Here is a 25,197-nt window from a genome sequence, read left to right as displayed (position 1 = left end):
CGCTTACTATGTGCCGAGCACTGTTCTAAGCGCCGGAGTAATAATAATAGTAATGATAGTATTTGTTAAGCGCTTACTATGTGCCGAGCACTGTTCTAAGCACCGGAGTAATAATAATAGTAATGACAGTATTTGTGAAGCGCTTACTATGTGCCGAGCACTGTTCTAAGCACCGGAGTAATAATAATAGTAATGACAGTATTTGTGAAGCGCTTACTATGTGCCGAGCACTGTTCTAAGCACCGGACTCATAATAATAGTAATGATAGTATTTGTGAAGCGCTTACTATGTGCCGAGCACTGTTCTAAGCACCGGAGTAATAATAATAGTAATGACAGTATTTGTTAAGCGCTTACTATGTGCCGAGCACTGTTCTAAGCACTGGAGTCATAATAATAGTAATGATAGTATTTGTGAAGTGCTTACTATGTGCCGAGCACTGTTCTAAGCACCGGAGTAATAATAATAGTAATGACAGTATTTGTTAAGCGCTTACTATGTGCCGAACACTGTTCTAACCGCTGGAGTTCGACTCCCGGTATGGGAACAGATAAATATTTTCCCCTCCCCATCCCCCCCCAGCCTTACCTCCTTCCCCTCCCCACAGCACCTGTGATGATGATGGTGATGGTATTTGTTAAGCGCTTACTATGTGCCAAGCACTGTTCTAAGCGCTGGGGGGATACAAGGTGATCAGGTTGTCCCACTTGGGGCTCACAGTCTTCATCCCCATTTTACAGGTGAGGGAACTGAGGCTCAGAGAAGTGAAGTGACTTGCTCAAGGTCACACAACAGACATGTGGCGGAGCTGGGATTCGAACCCATGGCCTCTGACTCCGAAGCCCGGGCTCTTTCCACTGAGCCACGCTGCTTCTCATAATAGTAATGATAGTATTTGTTAGGCGCTTACTATGTGCCGAGCACTGTTCTAAGCACCGGAGTAATAATAATAATAATAATAATGATGATGGCCTTTGTTAAGCACTTACTATGTGCAAAGCACTGTTCTAAGCGCTGGGGGGATACAAGGTGATCAGGTTGTCCCAAGGGGGGCTCACAGTCTTCATCCCCATTTTACAGATGAGGGAACTGGGGCTCAGAGAAGTGAAGTGACTTGCCCAAGGTCACACAGCAGACATGTGGCGGAGCCGGGATTCGAACCCATGACCTCTGACTCCAAAGCCCGGGCTCTTTCCACTGAGCCACGCTGCTTTTCATAATAGTAATGATAGTATTTGTTAGGCGCTTACTATGTGCTCAGCACTGTTCTAAGCACTGGAGTAATAATAATAATAATAATGATGGCATTTGTTAAGCGCTTACTATGTGCAAAGCACTGTTCTAAGCGCTGGGGGGGGATACAAGGTGATCAGGTTGTCCCAAGGTGGGCTCACAGTCTTCATCCCCATTTTACAGATGAGGGAACTGGGGCTCAGAGAAGTGAAGTGACTTGCCCAAGGTCACACAGCAGTCATGTGGCGGAGCTGGGATTCGAACCCATGACCTCTGACTCCAAAGCCCGGGCTCTTCCCACTGAGCCACGCTGCTTCTCATAATAGTAATGATAGTGTTTGTTAGGCGCTTACTATGTGCCGAGCACTGTTCTAAGCGCTGGGGGAATACAAGGTGATCAGGTTGTCCCACTTGGGGCTCACAGCCTTCATCCCCATTTTACAGATGAGGGAACTGAGGCTCAGAGAAGTGAAGTGACATGCTCAAGGTCACACAGCAGACATGTGGCGGAGCCGGGATTCGAACCCATGACCTCTGACTCCAAAGCCCGGGCTCTTCCCACTGAGCCATGCTGCTTCTCATAATGGTAATGATAGTATTTGTTAGGCGCTTACTATGTGCCGAGCACTGTTCTAAGCACCGGAGTAATAATAATAATAATAATGATGGCATTTGTTAAGCGCTTACTATGTGCCAAGCACTGTTCTAAGCGCTGGGGGGGATACAAGGTGATCAGGTTGTCCCACTTGGGGCTCACAGTCTTCATCCCCAGTTTACAGATGAGGGAACTGGGGCTCAGAGAAGTGAAGTGACTTGCCCAAGGTCACACAGCAGTCATGTGGCGGAGCTGGGATTCGAACCCATGACCTCTGACTCCAAAGCCCGGGCTCTTCCCACTGAGCCACGCTGCTTCTCATAATAGTAATGATAGTGTTTGTTAGGCGCTTACTATGTGCCGAGCACTGTTCTAAGCGCTGGGGGAATACAAGGTGATCAGGTTGTCCCACTTGGGGCTCACAGTCTTCATCCCCAGTTTACAGATGAGGGAACTGGGGCTCAGAGAAGTGAAGTGACTTGCCCAAGGTCACACAGCAGACATGTGGCGGAGCCGGAATTCGAACCCATGACCTCTGACTCCAAAGCCCGGGCTCTTTCCACTGAGCCACGCTGCTTCTCATAATAGTAATGATAGCATTTGTTAAGCGCTTACTATGTGCCAAACACTGTTCTAAGCGCTGGAGTTCGACTCCCCGTATGGGAACGGAGAAATATTTTCCTCTCTCCATCCCCCCCGCCTTACCTCCTTCCCCTCCCCACAGCACCTGTATATATGGATATATGTTTGTACGGATTTATTACTCTATTTATTGATTTATTTTACTTGTACATATTTATTCTACGGGCTTATTGTACGGATTAATTACTCTATTTATTTATTTATTTTATTTGTACATATTTATTCTATTTATTTTATTTTGTTAATATGTTTTGTTCTGTTGTCCGTCTCCCCCTTCTAGACCGTGAGCCCGCTGTTAGGTAGGGACCGCCTCTATATGTTGCCAGCTTGTGCTTCCCAAGCGCTTAGTCCAGTGCTCTGCACACAGTAAGCGCTCAATAAATACGACTGAATGAATGAATGAATGAATCCTTCACCCACATCCCGCCTCCGGCCTGGACGCCCTCCCTCCTCAAATCCTTCGGAGTCAGAGGTCAGGGGTTCAAATCCCGGCTCCGCCACCTCAGCTGTGTGATGATGATGATGATGATGATGATGGTATTTGCTAAGCGCTTACTATGTGCCAAGCACTGTTCTAAGCGCTGGAGGAGATTCAAAGTCATCAGGTTTTCCCACACGGGGCTCACAGTCTTAATCCCCATTTTTCAGATGGGGTAACTGACGAAGTTAAGTGACTTGCCCAAAGTCACACAGCTGATCAGTGGCGGAGCAGGGATTAGAACCCACCACCTCACTTCACTTCTCTGGGCCTCAGTTCCCTCATCTGTCAAATGGGGATGAAGACTGTGAGCACCCCCGTGGGACAACCTGATCACCTTGTAACCTCCCCAGCGCTTAGAACAGTGCTTTGCGCATAGTAAGCGCTTAATAAATGCAATAATAATAATAATAATAATAATAATAATAATAATAACTCCCCCCACCTTCAAAGCCTTATTGAAGGCCCGCCTCCTCCAAGAGGCCTTCCCCAACTAAACCCCCCTTTCCTCTCTTTCTTTCTTTTCTTTCTTTGGTGGCATTTATTAAGCGCTTACTATGTGCAAAGCACTGTTCTAAGCGCTGGGGAGGTTACAAGGTGATCAGGTTGTCCCACGGGGGGCTCACAGTCTTAATCCCCATTTTACAGGTGAGGTAACTGAGGCACAGAGAAGTGAAGTGACTTGCCCAAAGTCACACAGATGACAATTGGCGGAGCTGGGATTTGAACCCATGACCTCTGACTCCAAAGCCCAGGCTCTTTTCCACTGAGCCACGCTGCTTCTATTCTTCCCCCGTCCCAGCCCCGCAGCACTTATGTCCACAGCTTAGACACGTCCATTATGTCCAAGCGCTCAGTACAGTGCTCTGCACACAGTAAGCGCTCGATAAATACGATTGAATGAGTGACTAGCTGTCATTTTAAAATTTCTATTCCCGTCTGTCTCCCCACCTTAGACTATAAGCTCGTTGTGGGCAGGGAATGTGTCTGTTTCTTGTCGTGCTGTCCATCAATCAATCAATCAATCGTACTTATCGAGCGCTTACTGTGTGCAGAGCACTGTACTAAGCGCTTGGGAAGTACAAGTCGGCAACACATGGAGACGGTCCCTACCCAACTGTCCTCTCCCAGGCGCTTAGTCCAGTGCTCTGCACACAGTAAGCGCTCGATAAATACGATCGAATAAATGGATGAATGAATGATAAGGATTTTGTCCAACCTGATTAACTTGTAATACCATCACTAATAATGATGGTATTTGTTAAGTGCTTCTACCCCAGTGCTTAACAAAATATTATTATTATTATTATTATTATTATTATTATTATTATTATTATTATTATTATCATTTTTAAGGGCTGGCCAAAGCACGGGACTTGGTGTCAGGAGACTGGTTTCTCATGCTTGCTCCGCCATTTGCCCGTTAGGGATTATGGATTAATCCCTACGTCATTAGGGAAGCAGCGTGGCTCCCTCCCCATTCCCCCCTCCTTACCTCCTTCATCATCATCAATCGTATTTATTGAGCGCTTACTATGTGCAGAGCACTGTACTAAGCGCTTGGGAAGTACAAATTGGCAACATATGGAGACAGTCCCTACCCAACAGTGGGCTCACAGTCTTAAAGATGTTGCCAACTTGGACTTCCCTAGCGTTTAGTCCAGCGCTCTGCACACAGGAAGCGCTCAATAAATACGATTGAATGAATGAATGAATGAATAATGTCATTTATTAAGCGCTTACTATGTGTCAAGCACTGCTCTAAGCGCTGGGGAGGTCACAAGGTGATCAGGTTGCCCCACGGGGGGCTCACAGTCTTCATCCCCATTTGACAGATGAGGGAACTGAGGCCCAGAAAAGCGAAGTGACTTGCCCAAAGCCACACAGCTGACGAGTGGTGGCGCCAGGATTAGAACCCATGACCCTCTGACTCCCAAGTGTGGGCTCTTTCCACTGAGCCACGCTGCTTCCTCTTCCCCTCCTCCCCCTCCCCATGCCCCCCGCTGTACCTTCTTCCCCTCCCCACAGCACCTGGATATATGTATATATGTTTGTACATATTTATTACTCCGTTTATTTATTTATTTTATTTGTACATATTTAATCTATTTATTTTATTTTGTTATTATGTCTTGTTTTGTTCTCAGTCTCCCCCTTCTAGACTGTGAGCCCGCTGTCGGGTAGGGACCGTCTCTAGATGTTGCCGACTTGGACTTCCCAAGCGCTTAGTCCAGTGCTCTGCACACAGTAAGCGCTCAATAAATACGATTGAATGAATGAATGAATGAAAAAGAGCCCGGGTTTGGGAGTCAGAGGTCATGGGTTCTAATCCCGGCTCCACCGCTTATCGGCTGTGTGACCTTGGGCAAGTCCACTTCTCTGGGCCTCAGTTCCCTCATCTGGAAAATGGGGATGAAGACTGTGAGCCCCCCGTGGGACAAACTGATCACCTTGAAACCACCCCAGTGCTTAGAACAGTGTTTTGCCCATAGTAAGCACTTAACAAATGCCACCATTATTATTATTATTATTATTACCATTATTTCCCCACTGTGTGACCTTGAGTACGTCGCTTAACTTCTCTGGGCCTCACCTTCCTCATCTCTAAAATGGGGATTCAATACCTGTCCGTTCCCCTTACACTGTGAGCCCTGCGTGGGCTGGGGACTGTAGCAGTCCATTTTCTCCTATATAATAATAATAATAATGATATTTGTTAAGCGCTTACTCTGTGCAAAGCCCTGTTCTAAGCGCTGGGGAGGTTACAAGGTGTTCAGGTTGTCCCCCGTAGGAATCCCAGTCTTCATCCCCATTTTCCAGCTGAGGGAACTGAGGCCCAGAGAAGTGAAGTGACTTGCCCAAAGTCACACGGCTGACAATTGGCGGAGCCGGGATTTGAACCCACGACCTCTGACTCCAAAGCCCGGGCTCTTTCCACTGAGCCACGCTGCTTCTCCATGCCAGCGCTCAGCACAGTGCTTGGCAATCAAGCAATGGAGAGATCACGGGCTTTGGAGTCAGAGGTCATGGGTTCGAATCCCGGCTCCGCCACATGTCTGCTGTGTGACCTTGGGCAAGTCACTTAACTTCTCTGAGCCTCAGTTACCTCATCTGTAAAATGGGGATTAAGACTGTGAGCCCCACGTGGGACAACCTGATCACTTTGTACCCCCCCCAGCGCTTAGAACAGTGCTTTGCACATAGTAAGCGCTTAACAAATGCCAATTATTATTATTATTATTATTATTATTTATGGAGCGCTTACTGTAGCCCTGTCCTGAACTAAAGAGCTTGGGAGAGGACCACACTGCCCACGACGAGCCTACAGCGTGGCTCAGAGGAAAAAGCCCGGGCTTGGGAGTCAGAGGTCGTGGGTTCTAATCCTGCCTCCGCCACTTACCAGCTGGGTGACCCTGGGCAAGTCACTTCACTTCTCCGTGCCTCAGTCGCCTCATCCGTAAAATGGGGATGAAGACTGGGAGCCCCACGGGGGACAACCTGATCACCTTGTATGTCCCCCAGCGCTTAGAACAGTGCTTCGCACATAGTAAGCGCTTAACAAATGCCATCATCATTATTATTATCCTCGGGGGCCGAGGCGAGGTCCTCCGATTCCCAGTCCCGGGCTCTAACCACTAGGCCACGCGGCCTCTCAACTCCCTTGTCTATTAAGTGGGAATCCCTGCTTTCCCCTTCTCTAATAATAATAATATTCATATTTGTTTATTTATTTATTTATTTATTTTACTTGTACCTATCTATTCTATTTATTTTATTTTGTTAGTATGTTTGGTTTTGTTCTCTGTCTCCCCCCTTTTAGACTGTGAGCCCACTGTTGGGTAGGGACTGTCTCTATATGTTGCCAATTTGTACTTCCCAAGCGCTTAGTACAGTGCTCTGCACACAGTAAGCGCTCAATAAATACGATTGATGATTGATTGATTTGTTATTTATTTTACTTGTACATATTTATTCTATTTATTTTATTTTGTTAGTATGTTTGGTTTTGTTCTCTGTCTCCCCCCTTTTAGACTGTGAGCCCACTGTTGGGTAGGGACCGCCTCTATATGTTGCCAACTTGGACTTCCCAAGCGCTTAGTCCAGTGCTCTGCACACAGTAAGCGCTCAATAAATACGATTGATGATTGATTGATTTGTTATTTATTTTACTTGTACCTATCTATTCTATTTATTTTATTTTGTTAGTATGTTTGGTTTTGTTGTCTGTCTCCCCCCTTTTGGACTGTGAGCCCGCTGTTGGGTAGGGACCGTCTCTATATGTTGCCAACTTGTACTTCCCAAGTGCTTAGTACAGTGCTCTGCACACAGTAAGCGCTCAATAAATGCGATTGATGATTGATTGATTTGTTAAGCTCTTACTATGTGCCAAGCACTGTTCTAAGCGCTGGGATGGATACGAGGTGATCAGGTTGTCCCCCGGGGGGCTCACAGTCTTCATCCCCATTTTCCAGATGAGGTCACTGAGGGCCAGAGAAGTGAAGTGACTCGCCCAAGGTCACACAGCTGGCAGGCGGCGGAGGCGGAATTAATAATGATAATGATGGCATTTATTAAGTGCTTACTATGTGCAAAGCACTGTTCTAAGCGCTGGGGTGGTTACAAGGTGATCAGGTTGTCCCGGGGGGCTCACAGTCCTCATCCCCATTCTCCAGATGAGGGAACTGAGGCACAGAGAAGTGAAGTGACTTGCCCAAGGTCACACAGCTGACAGGCGGTGGAGGTGGGATTAATAATAATAATGATGATGGCATTTATTAATAATAATAATAATGGCACTTGTTAAGCGCTTACTCTGTGCAAAGCACTGTTCTAAGCGCTGGGGGGATACAAGGTGATCAAGTTGTCCCATGGGAGGCTCACACTCTTAATCTCCATTTTACAGATGAGGGAACTGAGGCCCAGAGAAGTGAAGTGACTTGCCCAAAGTCCCCCAGCTGACAGAACCGGGATTTGAACCCATGACCTCTGACTCCAAAGCCCGGGCTCTTCCCACTGAGCCACGCTGCTTCTCAGTGCTTACTATGTGCCAAGCACTGTTCTAAGCACTGGGGTGGTTACAAGGTGATCAGGTTGTCCCAGGGGGGCTCCCAGTCTTCACCCCCATTTTCCAGATGAGGGAACTGAGGCCCAGAGAAGTGAAGTGACTGGCCCAAAGTCACCCAGCTGACAGTTGGCGGAGCGGGAATTCGAACCCATGGCCTCTGACTCCAGAGCCCGGGCTCTTTCCACTGAGCCACGCTGCTTGTACTTTCCAAGCGCTTAGTACAGTGCTCTGCACACAGTAAGCACTCAATAAATACGATTGAACCAACTAATTAATCTCGGCTCCGTCACCTGCCTGCTGTGCGACCTTGGGCAAGTCACTTGGCTTCTCTGGGCCTCAGAGACCTCATCTGGAAACTGTTGGGTAGGGACCGTCTCTATGTTGCCAACTTGTACTTCCCAAGTGCTTAGTCCAGTGCTCTGCACACAGTAAGCGCTCAATAAATACGATTGAATGAATGAATGGATGGAAAATGGGGATTCAATCCCTGTTCTCCTCCCTAACACTGTGAGCCCTGTGTGGGACAGGGACTGTGTCCTCCCCGTATCAGAGAAGCGGCGCTGAACACAGGAAGCGCTCAATAAATATGACTGACAATGAATGAATAAATGCCATTAAAAAAAAAAAAAAGCAAGGCCTTGTAACTCCCAGGCCAAGGCGGGGCATCCCCGGGAAGAGATGTCGGGTCGGGACCGTCTACTAGATGTGGCCGACTTGGACTTCCCAAGCGCTTAGTCCGGTGCTCTGCACCCAGGAAGCGCTCAATAAATAGGATGGAATGGCTGACTCTACCTCCCGAATGTTCTGCTGCACGAAATCCCCGGGAAGAGACGTCGGGTTGGGACCGTCTACTAGATGTGGCCGACTTGGGACTTCCCAAGCGCTTAGTCCGGCGCTCTGCGCCCAGGGAGCGCTCAGTAAATAGGCTGGGACGGCTGACCCTACCTCCCGAATGTTCTGCTGCTCCATTTCGTGCCTCCTGAGCATGGTCTTCCGTTTGAAGAAACGGCAGTTTTTATCGTAGTACTGTCTCTGCTGGGAGAGGAGGTGCGCTTCCTCCTCCGCCTGGCTGTGCTGCAGGTTCTCTTTGTGTTTGGAAATCCGCTCCTGTTTCTCCTTCTTGGGTGTGCTGGGATCCTCGTTCAGCTCCTGCGGGGACACAGACCCATCCCCGTCAAACGCCTGGAAAACCGGGATGGCCGGGGCCCCGTCGTTCCGGTCGTCTTTATTGAGCGCTGACTGTGTGCAGAGCACCGGACCGAGCGCTTGGGGAGTCCGTATCGACCACGGATGGGGACCCGACGACGGGCTCACGGGTCTGCTGTGTGACCTTGGACCAGTCACTTCACTTTTCCCTCATCTGGAAAATAGGGGTGTCACTTCTCTGTGCTTCAGTTCCCTCATCTGGAAAATGATGACTGTGAGCCCCACGCAGGACAACCCCATCACCTCGTATCCCCCCCCATCATCAATCGTATTTATTGAGCGCTTACTATGTGCAGAGCACTGTACTAAGCGCTTGGGACGTCGAACAGTGCTTGGCACATAGTAAGCGCTTAACAAACGCCAGCATTATTAGTATTAGAAGGGGGAGATGGACGGCAAAACAGACCAAGTAGAGACCGTGAGCCCACTGTCGGGTAGGGACCGTCTCTATATGTCGCCAACCTGTAATGATAATAATAACGGCATTTATTAAGCGCTTACTATGTGCAAAGCACTGTTCTACTTCCCAAGCGCTTAGTCCAGTGCTCTGCACACGGTAAGCGCTCAGTAAATACGAGCGGATGAATGAATGAAAGAGAGGATCGTGCCCCGGATGATAAAGTCACCCGGGGATTCGGATTCCGACTCGGCCCGACGGGGAGTCCCGGTGTCGATCTTTTCTTTGTAAGGTATTCGTTTTGAGCGCCACGGGGCAGACACTGTTCTAAGCGCTGGGGCGGGGGCGGGTTAGTCAGGTCGGACGCAGTCCCGGTCCCATTTGGGGCTCACGGTCAGAGGAGGAGGGAGGATGCCCACTGTTGGGTAGGGACTGTCTCTATATGTTGCCAATTTGTACTTCCCAAGCGCTTAGTACAGTGCTCTGCACAGAGTAGGCGCTCAATAAATACGATTGATGATGATGATGATGGGATGGAATCCCCATTTGACAGATGAGGTCACTGAGGCCCGGAGAAGGGAATGATAATAATAATAATGATGGTATTTGATAAGCGCTTACTATGTGCCGAGCACCGTTCTAAGCGCAGGGGGAGATACGAGGTCATCAGGTTGTCCCGCGTGGGGCTCACAGTCTTCATCCCCATTGGACAGATGAGGTCACTGAGGCCCGGAGAAGGGAATGATAATACTAATAATGATGGTATTTGTTAAGCGCTTACTATGTGCCGAGCACCGTTCTAAGCGCTGGGGGAGATACAAGGTGATCAGGTTGTCCCACGTGGGGCTCACAGTCTTCATCCCCATTTGACAGATGAGGTCACTGAGGCCCGGGAAAGGGAATGATAATAATAATAATGATGGTATTTGTTAAGCGCTTACTATGTGCTGAGCACTGTTCTAAGCGCTGGGGGAGATACAAGGTGATCAGGTTGTCCCACGGGGGGCTCACAGTCTTCATCCCCATTTGACAGATGAGGTCACTGAGGCCCGGGAAAGGGAATGATAATAATAATAATGATGATGGTATTTGTTAAGCGCTTATTGACCCATGTGGGGCTTACAGTCTTCATCCCCATTTGACAGATGAGGACACTGAGGCCGGGAGAAGGGAATGATAATAATAATAATGATGGTATTTGTTAAGCGCTTATTGACCCACATGGGGCTTACAGTCTTCATCCCCATTTGACAGATGAGGTCACTGAGGCCCGGAGAAGGGAATGATAATAATAATAATGATGGTATTTGTTAAGTGCTTACTATGTGCCGAGCACCATTCTAAGCGCTGGGGGAGATACAAGGTGATGAGGTTGACCCACGGGGGGCTCCCAGTCTTAATCCCCATTTGACAGATGAGGTCACTGAGGCCCGGGAAAGGGAATGATAATAATAATGATGGCATTTGTTAAGCGCTTACTATGTGCCGAGCACCGTTCTAAGCGCTGGGAGAGATACAAGATGATCAGGTTGCTCCGCGTGGGGCTCACAGTCTTCATCCCCATTTGACAGATGAGGGAACCGAGGCCCAGAGAAGTGAAGCGACTTGCCCAAAGTCACCCAGCCGGCGAGCGGCGGAGCCGGGATCAGAACCCACGACCTCCGGCTCCCAAGCCCGGCTCTTTCCACTGAGCCACGCTGCTTCTCCATCGTATTCATCGGGCCCTTACTGTGTGCAGAGCACTGTACTAAGCGCTTGGCTCAGGCGGAGGAACCCCTCTGGCCGTCTCCGCCGGCCCCGGAACCCGCGGCGGAACTTGCCTCCTTTATCTTTTCCTTGCAAATCTTGTACTGCTTCTTCTGGCTTTCTAAGAAGGTCGTCAAGTCTTTCTTCTGCTGGGCCAAGATCTGTTGCTGGAATCTCTTCTCATCGGCTGCGGCTGTCTTTGCCTAAATCATAATAATAATAATAATAATGTTGGTATTTGTTAAGCGCTTACTATGTGCAAGGCACTGTTCTAAGCGCTGGGGTAGATACAAGGTCACCAAGGTTGTCCCACGTGGGGCTCACAGTCTTCATCCCCATTTTCCAGATGAGGGAACTGAGGCCCAGAGAAGTGAAGTGACTTGCCCAAAGTCCCACAGCTGACAAGTGGCAGAGCCGGGATTTGAACCCACGACCTCGGACTCCAAAGCCCGGGCTCTTTCCACCGAGCCACGCTGCTTCTCTTGTACCTATGCCAGCGCTTCACTCAATGCTTGGCACGTAGTAAGCGCTTAATAAACGCCATTATTATGACTACTATCATCTCTGTGAACAGGTTATTATTATTAATAATAATAATCATATTTGTTAAGTGCTTACTATGTGCCAGGAACTGGTCTAAGCGCTGGGGTAGATACAGCATAATTGGGTTGGACACAGTCCCTGCTCGACATAGGGCCCACAGTCCTAATCCTCATTTTACAAATGAGGGAACTGAGGCTCAGAGAAGTGAAGTGACTTGTCCGAAGTCACACAGCAGACATGTGGCGGGGCCGGGATTCGAACCCATGACTTCTGACTCCAAAGCCCGGGCCTTGTGAGCTCCCCTGCGTGGGACGGGGAATGTATCCAACCCGATTAGCTTGTACCCACTCCAGTGTTTGGCACCGCCTGGCACATATTAAGTGCTTAACATGAGGAGAAGCACACGCGCTCCGTGACCAGTCTATTGCACATAGTAAGCGCTTAACAAATGCCATCGTCATTACCCAACGAGCTCAACGCGATCTGAGGGAAAAGGTTTTACCTCCGAACGAACCCCCATTTTTACGATCCCCCATGTTCGTTTGTGACTTTAACCGTCCAACGGTCCCAGCGCGATTCCAGGGGAAAGGTTTTCCCCTCGAAGGGACCTCCTTCTCTACGATCCCCAGTGTCCCTTGCGATTTCAACCGTCCGACGGGCCGAGCGCTGTCCTGTATATATGTATGTACGTATTTATTACTCTATTTATTTTATTTGTACATATTTATTCTATTTATTTTATTTTGTTAATATATTTTGTTTTGTTGTCTGTCTCCCCCCTTCTAGACTGTAAGCCCGCTGTTGGGTAGGGACCACCTCTATATGTTGCCAACTTGGACTTCCCAAGTGCTTAGTCCAGTGCTCTGCACACAGTAAGCGCTCGATAAATACGACTGAGTGAATGAATGAAGGAATGATTCCAGGGGGAAAGGTTCGACCTCAGGCCCGACGTCCTTCTCTGCGATCCCCCACGTCGGCCCTCGGGTCCCTTGTGATTTCAACCGTCCGACGGGCCGAGCACTGTCCTGTATATATGTATGTACGCATTTATTACTCTATTTATTTATTTATTTTATTTGTACATATTTATTCTATCTATTTTATTTGGTTAATATGTTCTGTTTTGTTCTCCGTCCCCCCTTTCTAGACTGTGAGCCCGCTGTTGGGACGGGACCGCCTCTATATGTTGCCAACTTGTACTTCCCAAGCGCTTAGTCCAGTGCTCTGCACACAGTAAGTGCTCAATAAATATGACTGACTGAATGAATGAATGATTCGGGGGGAAAGGTTCGACCTCAGGCCCGACGTCCTTCTCTGCGATCCCCCACGTCGGCCCCCGGGTCCCTTGCGATTTCAACCGTCCGACGGGCCGAGTGCTGTCCTGTATATATGTATTTACGTATTTACTACTCTATTTATTTATTTATTTTATTTGTACATATTTATTCTATTTATTTTATTTTGTTAATAGGTTTTGCTTTGTTGTCTGTGTCCCCTTTCTATACTGTGAGCCCGCTGTTGGGTCGGGACCGTCTCTATATGTTGCCAACTTGGACTTCCCAAGCACTTAGTCCAGTGCTCTGCACACAGTAAGTGCTCAATAAATACGACTGAATGAATGAATGAATGAATGATTCGGGGGGAAATGTTCGACCTCAGGCCCGACGTCCTTCTCTGCGATTCCCCAGGTCGGCCCCTGGCTCCCTTGCGATTTCAACCATCCGATGGGCCGAGCACTGTCCTGTGTACATGTATGTATGTATTTACTACTCTATTTATTTATTTTATTTGTACATATTTATTCTATTTTATTTTGTTAATATGTTTTGCTTTGTTGTGTGTCTCCCCCTTCTAGACTGTGAGCCCGCTGTTGGGTAGGGACCGTCTCTATATGTTGCCAACTTGGACTTCCCGAGCGCTCAGTCCAGTGCTCTGCACACAGTAAGCGCTCAATAAATAAGATTGAATGAATGAATGATTCGGGGGGAAAGGTTCGACCTCAGGCCCGACGTCCTTCTCTGCGAATCCCCCCGTTGGCCCCCGTGTCCCTTGCGATTTCAACCGTCCGAGGGTCTCGCTGGGGTCGGAGGGACGGGGTCCCCGGCGTCCCCCTTCCCGCCCCGGCCCGGCCCGGCCCACCCACCTCCTTCTCTATGATGGCCACTTGCTTCTTGGCGAGTTTCTCCAGCTCAATGGACGAGTTGTTGGCCTGGGTCTCCACTTCTTTCTGCAGCTTCAGGCGATGCTCGTCCATCTCAGCCTTCAGCTTGTTCTCCAGGGCGATCAGCTGCTTCTGGTGCTGACGCCGCATCCGCTTATAACCTGACATCTGTTCACGCAACTCGTTCTCCTGCTCATGCTCATGGATCTGGCGTGTGACCTGCGGGCAGGGGAGACGGACGTGACCACCGGGCCCTGGCCGGCCGGCCGGCCGCCCCGTTCGTTCCTTCACTCAATCCTCTGGAGCGAGCGCTTCCTCTGGGTACGGCGCTTTACTGAACGCTTGGGAGAGGTCAACAGAACGAGAAATGGACACATTCCCGACCCACAACGAGCTGAAAGTCTACAGGGAGTTAGTTCATTCGTTCCTTCATTCACTCAATCCTATTTAGTGAGCGCTTCCTCTGGGCAGAGCGCTGGACTGAACGCTTGGGAGAGGTCAACAGGATGAGAAACAGACACATTCCCCACACACAACGAGCTGAAAGTCTACAGGGAGTTTGTTCATTCGTTCCTTCATTCACTCAGTCCTATTTAGTGAACGCTTCCTGTGGGCAGAGCGCTGGACTAAACGCTTGGGAGAGGTTAACAGGACCAGAAACGGACACAATCCCCACACAAAACGAGCTGAAAGTCTACAGGGAGTTTGTTCGTTCGTTCCTTTATTCACTCAGTCCTATTTAGTGAACACTTCCTGTGGGCAGAGCGCTGGACTGAACGCTTGGGAGAGCTCAACAGAATGAGAAATGGACACATTCCCCACCCACAACGAGCTTAAAGTCTACAGGGAGTTTGTTCATTCATTCTGTCATTCACTCAGTCCTATTTAGCGAGTGCTTCCCATGGGCAGAGCACTGGACTGAACGCTTGGGAGAGGTTAACAGGACCAGAAACGGACACATTCCCGACCCACAACGAGCTGAAAGTCTCCAAGGGGTTTGTTCATTAGTTCCTTCATTCACTCAGTCCTATTTAGCGAGCGCTTCCTCTGGGCAGAGCGCTGGACTGAACGCTTGGGAGAGGTCAACAGGATGAGAAACGGACACAATCCCCACACAAAACGAGCTGAAAGTCTACAGGGAGTTTGCTCGTTCGTTCCTTCACTCACTCAGTCCTATTTAGCGAACGCTTCCTGTGGGCAGAGCACTGGACTGAACGCTTGGGAGAGCTCAACAGGACCAGAAATGGACACATTCCCAACCCACAACGAGCTGAAAGTCTACAGGGAGTCGTTCGTTCGTTCCTTCATTCACTCAGTCCTATTCAGCGAACACTTCCTGTGGGCAGAGTGCTGGACTGAACGCTTGGGAGACGTCAACAGGATGAGAAACGGACACATTCCCCACCCACAACGAGCTTAAAGTCTACAGGGAGCTCGTTCGTTCGTTCCGTCATTCACTCAGTCCTATTTAGCGAGCGCTTCCTGTGGGCAGAGCGCTGGACTGAACGCTTGGGAGAGGTCAACAGAATGAGAAACGGACACATTCCTGACCCACAACGAGCTGAAAGTCTACAGGGAGCTTGTTCACTCATTCCGTCATTCACTCAGTCCTCTTTAGCGAGTGCTTCCCGTGGGCAGAGCGCTGGACTGAACGCTTGGGAGAGGTCAACAGGATGAGAAACGGACACATTTCCCTACCCACAACGAGCTGAAAGTTTACAGGGAGTTTGTTCGTTCATTCCTTCATTCACTCAGTCCTATTTAGTGAACGCTTCCTGTGGGCACAGCGCTGGACTGAACGCTTGGGAGAGGTTAACAGGACCAGAAACAGACACATTCCCGACCCACAACGAGCTGAAAGTCTCCAAGGGGTTTGTTCATTAGTTCCTTCATTCACTCAATCCTATTTAGCGAGCGCTTCCTGTGGGCAGAGCGCTGGACTGAACACTTGGTAGAGGTCAACAGGATGAGAAACGGACACATTCCCGACCCACAATGAGCTGAAAGTCTACAGGGGGTTTGTTCGTTCGTTCCTTCATTCACTCAATCCTATTTAGCGAGTGCTTCCTCTGGGCAGAGCGCTGGACTGAACGCTTGGGAGAGGTCAACAGGATGAGAAACGGACACAATCCCCACACAAAACGAGCTAAAAGTCTACAGGGAGTTTGTTCGTTTGTTCCTTCATTCACTCAGTCCTATTTAGTGAACGCTTCCTGTGGGCAGAGCGCTGGACTGAACGCTTGGGAGGGATCAACAACGAGAAACGGACACATTCCCCACCCACAACGAGCTGAAAGTCTACAGGGAGTTTGTTCATTCGTTCTTTCATTCACTCAGTCCTATTTAGCGAGCGCTTCCTGTGGGCAGAGCGCTGGACTGAATGCTTGGGAGAGATTAATAGAATGAGAAATGGACACATTCCCAACCCACAGTAATAATAATAATAATAATGATGATGGCATTTGTTAAGCGCTTACTACGTGCAAAGCACCGTTCTAAGTGCTGAGGTTACAAGGTGATCAGGTTGTCCCATGGGGGGGCTCGCAGTCTTCATCCCCATTTTACAGATGAGGTCACTGAGGCCCAGAGAAGTGAAGCGACTTGCTCAAAGTCACCCAGCTGACAAGTGGCGGAGGCGGGATTAGAACCCATGACCTCTGACTCCCAAGCCCGGGCTCTTTCCACTGAGCCACGCTGCTTCCCAACGAGCTGAAAATCTAGAGGGGGTTTGTTCATTCGTTCCTTCATTCACTCAATCCTATTTAGTGAAATCTAGGGGGGGTTTGTTCATTCGTTCCTTCATTCACTCAATCCTATTTAGTGATCGCTTCCTGTGGGCACAGCACTGGATTAAACACTTGGGAAAGATGAACAGAACGAGAAACAGACACATTCCCGACCCACAACGAGCTGAAAGTCTACAGGGAGTTTGTTCGTTCGTTCCTTCATTCACTCAGTCCTATTTAGCGAGCGCTTCCTGTGGGCAGCGCGCTGGACTGAACGCTTGGGAGAGCTCAACAGGACGAGAAACGGACACATTCCCGACCCACAACGAGCTGCAAATCTAGAGGGGGTTGGTTTGTTTGTTCTTTCGTTCCTTCATTCATAAAATCGTATTAAGCGAGCGCTTCCTGTGGGCAGAGCGCTGGACTGAACGCTTGGGAGAGCTCAACAGAATGAGAAACGGACACATTCCCCACCCACAACGAGCTGAAAATCTAGAGGAGGTTTGTTTGTTCATTCTTTCATTTGTTCATTCACTCAGTCTTATTTAGCGAGCACTTCCTGTGGGCAGAGCGCTGGACTGAACGCTTGGGAGAGGTCAACAGGACGAGAAACGGACACATTCCCGACCCACAATGAGCTGAAAATCTAGAGGGGGTTTGTTTGTTTGTTCTTTCGTTCGTTCATTCACTCAATCCTATTTAGCAAGCGCTTCCTGTGGGCAGAGAACTGGACTGAACGCTTGGAAGAGTTCAACAGAACAAGAAACAGACACATTCCCGACCCACAACGAGCTGAAAGTCTAGAGGGGGTTTGTTCGTTCGTTCTTTCGTTCATTCATTCACTCAATCCTATTTAGTGAGCGCTTCCTATGGGCAGAGCGCTGGACTGAACGCTTGGGAGAGGTCAACAGAATGAGAAACGGACACATTCCCGACCCACAACGAGCTGAAAGTCTAGAGGGGGTTTGTTCGTTCGTTCTTTCGTTCATTCATTCACTCAATCCTATTTAGTGAGCGCTTCCTATGGGCAGAGCGCTGGACTGAACGCTTGGGAGAGCTCAACAGGATGAGAAACGGACACATTCCCGACCCACAACGAGCTGAAAGTATAGAGGAGGTTTGTTCGTTCATTCTTTCATTTGTTCATTCACTCAGTCCTATTTAGCGAACGCTTCCTGTGAGCAGAGCGCTGGACTGAACGCTTGGGAGAGGTCAACAGAACGAGAAACGGACACATTCCCGACCCACAGCGAGCTGAAAGTCTACAGGAATTTGTTCATTCGTTCCTTCATTCACTCAATCCTATTTAGCGAGCGTTTCCTGTGGGCAGAGCACTGGACTGAACGCTTGGGAGAAGTCAACAGGATGAGAAACGGACACATTCCCCACCCACAATGAGCTGAAAGTCTACAGGGAGTTTGTTCATTCGTTCCTTCATTCACTCAGTCCTATTTAGTGAGCGCTTCCTGTGGGCAGAGCGCTGGACTGAACGCTTGGGAGAGGTCAACAGGACGAGAAATGGACACATTCCCCACCCACAATGAGCTGAAAATCTAGAGGGGGTTGGTTTGTTCGTTCTTTCGTTCCTTCATTTACTCAGTCCTATTTAGTGAGCGCTTCTTTTGGGCAGAGCACTGGACTGAACGCTTGGGAGAGGTCAACAGAACGAGAAACGGACACAATCCCCACACAAAACGAGCTGAAAGTCTAGAGGAGGTTTGTTCGTTCATTCTTTCATTTGTTCATTCACTCAGTCCTATTTAGTGAACGCTTCCTGTGAGCAGAGCACTGGACTGAACGCTTGGGAGAAGTCAACAGAATGAGAAATGGACACATTCCCGACCCACAGCGAGCTGAAAGTCTACAGGGGGTTTGTTCATTCGTTCCTTCATTCACTCAATCCTATTTAGTGAGCGCTTCCTGTGAGCAGAGCACTGGACTGAACGCTTGAGAGAAGTCAACAGAACGAGAAACGGACACATTCCCGACCCACAATGAGCCGAAAGTCCAGAGGGGGAGAAAGACAGTAACAAAAATAAATGAATTATTCACTCATTCAGCGCGGCTTAGTGGAAAGAGCCCAGGCTTGGAAGTCAGAGGACCCGGGTTCTAATCCCGGCTCCGCCCCTTGTCTGCTGTGTGACTTTGGGCCAGTCGCTTCACTTCTCTGGGCCTCAGTTCCCTCATCTGTCAAATGGGGATGAAGACTGCGAGCCCCGCAGGGCGCATCCTGAAGATTCCTGTCTCTATATGTTGCCAATTTGTACTTCCCAAGCGCTTAGTACAGTGCTCTGCACACAGTAAGCGCTCAATAAATATGATTGCTGATGATGATGAAACTGACCAAAAATAAAAAATCCAAGTGAAGGGCGCTCCACAGTTTTCCCTTGGAAACCCCCAGCTTCATTAGGAAAACGCCTGAAAAATCGTTCAAGTGGCACAGGGAGATGTAAGAGCTACGCTGACTCTGCTCCCATATGGAATTATGTCCATATCTGTAATTTATTTTTATCTATTAATGTCTGCCTCCCCATCCATTCATTCAATCACATTTATTGAGTGCTTACTGTGTGCAGAGCACTGTAATAATAATAATAATTATGGTGTTTGTTAAGCGCTTACTATGTGCCAAACACTGTTGATGATGATGGTGTTTGTTAAGCGTTTACTATGTGCCAAGCACTGTTGATGATGATGGTGTTGGTTAAGCGCTTACTATGTGCCAAGCACTGTTGATGATGATAGTGTTTGTTAAGCGTTTACTATGTGCCAAGCACTGTTGATGATGATGGTGTTGGTTAAGCGCTTACTATGTGCCAAGCACTGTTGATGATGATGGTGTTGGTTAAGCGTTTACTATGTGCCAAGCACTGTTGATGATGATGGTGTTGGTTAAGCGCTTACTATGTGCCAAGCACTGTTGATGATGATGGTGTTTGTTAAGTGTTTACTATGTGCCAAGCACTGTTGATGATGATGGTGTTGGTTAAGCGCTTACTATGTGCCAAGCACTGTTGATGATGATGGTGTTGGTTAAGCGTTTACTATGTGCCAAGCACTGTTGATGATGATGGTGTTGGTTAAGCGCTTACTATGTGCCAAGAACTATTGATGATGATGGCTTGTTAAGCGCTTACTATGTGCCAAACACTGTTGATGATGATGGCGTCTGTTAAGTGCTTACTATGTGCCAAGCACTGCTGATGATGATGGTGTCTGTTAAGCGCCTACTATGTGCCAAACACTGTTGATGATGATGGTGTTTGTTAAGCACTATGTGCCAAGCACTGTTGATGATGATGGCGTCTGTTAAGCACTTACTATGTGCCAAGCACTGTTGATGATGATGGCGTTGGTTAAGCGCTTACTATGTGCCAAGCACTGTTGATGATGATGGCGTTTGTTAAGCGCTTACTATGTGCCAAGCACTGTTGATGATGATGGTGTTTGTTAAGCGCTTACCATGTGCCAAGCACTGTTGCTGATAATGGTGTTAAGCGCTTACTATGTGCCAAGCACTGTTGATGATGATGGCATTTGTTAAGCGCTTACTATGGGCCAAGCACTGTTGATGATGACGGTGTTTGTTAAGCGCTTACTATGTGCCAAACACTGTTCTAAGCGCTGGGGTAGAAACAAGGTGATCAGGTTGTCCCACGGGGGGCTCACAGTCTTCATCCCCATTTTCCAGATGAGGTCACTGAGGCACAGAGAAGTGAAGCGACTCGCCCAGAGTCACACAGCTGACGAGTGTTGCCAACTTGTACTTCCCAAGCACTTAGTCCAGTGCTCTGCACACAGTAAGCGCTCAATAAATACGATTGATTGATTGATTGGTGCAGCCGGGATTAGAACCCACGACCTCTGACTCTCAAGCTCGGGTGCTTTCCACTGAGCAACACTGTTCATTCATTCATTCAATCGTATTTATTGAGAGCTTACTGTGCGCAGAGCACTGTACCAAGCGCTTGGGAAGTCCAAGTCGGCAACATCTAGAGACGGTCCCTACCCGACAGCGGGCTCACGGTCTAGAAGGGGGAGACAGACAATGAAACAAAGCACGTGGACGGGTGTCAAGTTCCAGTAACTGAGGCACAGAGAAGTCAAGTGACTGGCCCAGAGTCACACAGCAGACGACCTCCGTTGGTTCTGGGCTTATTCCTACCGTGAGACCTTCCAAGCCGCCCAACGCCGACGAAAACGGCCAGGGCCTCTTTCCTTCCTTCCCGCGGACCAGAAACTCAACGCGTCTGCCGATTCGACTGGACTGGACTCCCCCCAAGTGCTTCCCTGCACCCAGTAGGCGCTGAATAAGTAGCCCGGACTGATGGACTGAATGATTCCGGCTTCCCGTCCCTCCTTTGGAGTTCTTCCTGCTGGTTTCCCATCCCAAATCATTCAATCCACCGCCCGGCCTCGAAAGTCTCCCTCGCCTATCTCGCATTTCCCCACCTCAATCTCCTTTTCTTCTAGGTCGCTTTTGCACTTTCAATCGCAGCCCTGAAACACTTTGATAGTAATAATATTTTGTAATAATTAGTAATAATTATTTTGTTAGTATGTTTGGTTTTGTTCTCTGTCTCCCCCTTTTAGACTGTGAGCCCACTGTCGGGTAGGGACCGTCTCTAGATGTTGCCAACTTGTACTTCCCAAGCGCTTAGTCCAGTGCTCTGCACACAGTAAGCGCTCAATAAATACGATTGATGATGATGATGATGATAATAATAATAGTAATAGTAATTGTTAAATGCTTACTGTGTGCCAAGCGCTGTCTTGGAGTAGATACAATTCAACCAGGTTGGCCAAAGTCCCTGTCCCACATTGGGCTACATCTTTATTACTCTAGTTATTTATTTATATATTTTACTTGTACCTATCTATTCTATTTATTTTATTTTGTTAGTATGTTTGGTTTTGTCTCCCCCTTTTAGACTGTGAGCCCACTGTTGGGTAGGGACTGTCTCTAGATGTTGCCAATTTGTACTTCCTAAGCGCTTAGTCCAGTGCTCTGCACACAGGAAGCGCTCAATAAATACGATTGATGATGATGATGATGATGAAAGTCTTCCTCGCCTATCTCGCATTTCCCCACCTCAATCTCCTTCTCTTCTAGGTCGCTTGTGCACTTTCAATCGCAGCCCTAAAACACTTTGATAGTAATAATAACAGTAATAGCAATTGTTAAATGCTTACTATGTGCCAAGCGCTGTCTTGGAGTAGATACAATTCAACCAGGTTGGCCAAAGTCCCTGTCCCACATTGGGCTACATCTTTATTACTCTATTTATTTATTTATATATTTTACTTGTACCTATCTATTCTATTTATTTTATTTTGTTAGTATGTTTGGTTTTGTTGTCTGTCTCCCCCTTTTAGACTGTGAGCCCACTGTTGGGTAGGGACCGTCTCTATATGTTGCCAACTTGGACTTCCCAAGCACTTAGTACAGTGCTCTGCACACAGTAAGCGCTCAATAAATACGATTGATTGATATGTTTGTACATATTTGTTACTCTATTTATTTATTTATTTATTTTACTTGTACCTATCTATTCTATTTATTTTATTTTGTTAGTATGTTTGGTTTTGTTGTCTGTCTCCCCCTTCTAGACTGTGAGCCCACTGTCGGGTAGGGACCGTCTCTAGATGTTGCCAACTTGGACTTCCCAAGCGCTTAGTCCAGTGCTCTGCACACAGTAAGCGCTCAATAAATACGATTGATTGATATGTTTGTACATATTTGTTACTCTATTTATTTTACTTGTACATATCTATTCTATTTATTTTATTTTGTTAGTATATTTGGTTTTGTTCTCTGTCTCCCCCTTTTAGACTGTGAGCCCACTGTTGGGTAGGGACTGTCTCTAGATGTTGCCAACTTGGACTTCCCAAGTGCTCTGCACACAGTAAGCGCTCAATAAATACGATTGATTGATTCATCCCCCTTTTACAGGACGGGTAACTGAGGCACGGAGAAGTGTATCTAGGTATGTATTTTATAATTCCATATGATGTGTCTATATCTCTAATTCTGCTTATTGATATTGATGCTATCGAGGCCTGCATCAACGACTCCGCCGCTCGTCTGCTGGGTGACCTTGGGGAAGTCACTTCACTTTTCTGGGACTCAGTGATCTTGGCTGGAAATCGGGGATCAATCAATCAATCAATCGTATTTACTGAGCACTTACTGTGTGCAGAGCACTGTACTAAGCACTTGGGAAGTACAAGTTGGCAACATCTAGAGACGGTCCCTACCCAATAGTGGGCTCACAGTCTAGAAGATTCATTCATTCATTCATTCACTCATTCATTCAATGGTATTTATTGAGAGCTTACTGTGTGCAGAGCACTGTACTAAACGCTTGGGAAATACAAGTTGGCAACATATAGAGAATGGGCTCACAGTCTAGAAGATGGAGACTGTGAGCCCCACACGGGACGGGGACTGTGTCCAACCCGACTATCTTGCGTCTACCCTAGCGCTCAGATCAGTGCCTGATACATAGTATCAGCGTGGCTCAGTGGAAAGAGCCCGGGCTTTGGAGTCAGAGGTCATGAGTTCAAATCCCAGCTCCGCCACTTGTCAGCTGGGTGACTTTGGGCAAGTCACTTCACTTCTCTGCACCTCAGTTCCCTCATCTGTAAAATGAAGATTAAGACTGTAAGCCCCCCGTGGGACAACCCAATCACCTTGTAACCTCCCCAGCTCTTAGAACAGTGCTTTGCACATAGTAAGCGCTTAATAAATGCCATTATTATTATTATTCTCTGTGCCTCAGTTACCTTATCTGTAAAATGAGGATTAAGACTGTGAGCCCCCCGTGGGACGACCCGATCACCTTGTAACCTCCCCAGCGCTTAGAACAGTGCTTTGCACATAGTAAGCGCTTGATAAATGCCATCATTATTTATTATTATTATTTATTTCAGTAAGCGCTTCAAAAATACTATCATCACTACTACAATTACTCTCCCAAGCTCTGAGAACAGTGCTTTGCACAAAGCAGAGTGCAAGCTCCTTGAAGGCAGGGTACACGTTTACCACCTCTATTGGATTGCACTCTTCCACACACTTAGTACAGTCCTTTGCACACAATAAACTGCAAGCTCCTTGAAGGCAGGGAACATAATAATAATAATAATAATAATAATGGCATTTGTTAAGCGTTTCTAAGCACTGTTCTAAGCGCTGGGGGGATACAAGGTGATCAAGTTGTCCCACATGGGGCTCACAGTCTTAATCCCCATTTTGCAGATGAGGTCACTGAGGCTCAGAGAAGATAAGTGACTTGCCCAAAGTCACACAGCAGACATGTGGCGGAGCCGGCATTCGAACCCATGACCTCTGACTCCAAAGCCCGGGCTCTTTCCACTGAGCCACGCTGCTTCTCTACCACGTCTACCAATTCTATTGTACAGAGAAGCAGCGCGGCTCAGTGGAAAGAGCCCGGGCTTGGGAGTCCGAGGTCGTGGGTTCTAATCCCGGCTCGGCCACTTACCAGCTGGGCGACTCCGGGCAAGTCATTTCACTTCTCTGGGCCTCGGTGACCTCATCTGGAAAATGGGGATGAAGACTGGGAGCCCCCCATGGGACAACTTGATCACCTTGTAACCTCCCCAGTGCTTAGAACGGTGCTTGGCACATAGTAAGCGCTTAACAAATACCATTACTAGTATTATCATCATTAATAAATATCCCTGATCATCAATCGCATTTATTGAGCGCTTACTGTGTGCACAGCACTGTACTAAGCACTTAGCACTGTACTAATGCCTGTCCTCACATGGTCAGTAACAGCGTGCCCGGCCTGTATTTTTGGTTTTCAGTAAGGGAGGGATGATTTTCTCCCTCTCCTTTTTTCCCTGCCCACGCCTTCCTTCCCCGATTTTCGGGTTTGTAGGTCAAAGCTGATCTGAGCCCCGAGAACGGTTTGTTTCCTCTCTCGTTCCGGATGGAGACTCAGCCTCCCGGCCCGGGAATCTCCTCGAAACGGACGGTTCCTCGAGCCGGGCGAGGGGGAGACGACCCACCGCCGACGGGAGCGTTCGGGAAAGGCGGCCCGGCGAAGCCGACTCCGAAGCTTCCCGTTCAATCAATCAATCAATCGTATTTATTGAGCGCTTACTGCGTGCAGAGCACTGGACTAAGCGCTTGGGAAGTCCAAGTTGGCAACATCTAGAGACGGTCCCTACCCAACAGTGGGCTCCCGTTCGCCGCTCGCCTCTAAGAACCAGGTGGACGGACGTCCTACCGATCTCCCTCTAATAATAATAATGACGGCATTTATTAAGTGCTTACTATGTGCAAAACACTATTCTAAGCGCTGGGGAGGATACAAGGTGATCGGGTTGTCCCACGTGGGGCTCACAGTCTTCATCCCCATTTTCCAGATGAGGGAAC

The 25,197-nt window shown here is 48.2% G+C and overlaps 1 protein-coding gene across 2 annotated transcripts in view; it reads right to left on the bottom strand.

Moving 5' to 3' along the window:
• Nucleotides 1-25,197, bottom strand: part of TAOK3 (TAO kinase 3) — a 248,794-nt gene that overhangs the window by 21,249 nt on the left and 202,348 nt on the right. For both annotated transcript variants that reach the window (XM_038763111.1, XM_038763112.1), the window contains 3 exons: nt 14,050-14,286; nt 11,438-11,566; nt 8,960-9,163 (listed from right to left, as the gene is read on the bottom strand). In XM_038763111.1, coding sequence (XP_038619039.1) covers nt 8,960-9,163; nt 11,438-11,566; nt 14,050-14,286 — 570 coding nt within the window. The remainder of the gene's footprint in view (nt 1-8,959; nt 9,164-11,437; nt 11,567-14,049; nt 14,287-25,197) is intronic.

This window comes from Tachyglossus aculeatus, chromosome 21 (genome assembly GCF_015852505.1).
Source record: "Tachyglossus aculeatus isolate mTacAcu1 chromosome 21, mTacAcu1.pri, whole genome shotgun sequence".
NCBI lineage: Eukaryota > Metazoa > Chordata > Mammalia > Monotremata > Tachyglossidae > Tachyglossus > Tachyglossus aculeatus.
The sequence above is the reverse complement of the archived record's forward strand: the minus strand, read 5'-3'. Positions and strand labels throughout refer to the sequence as shown.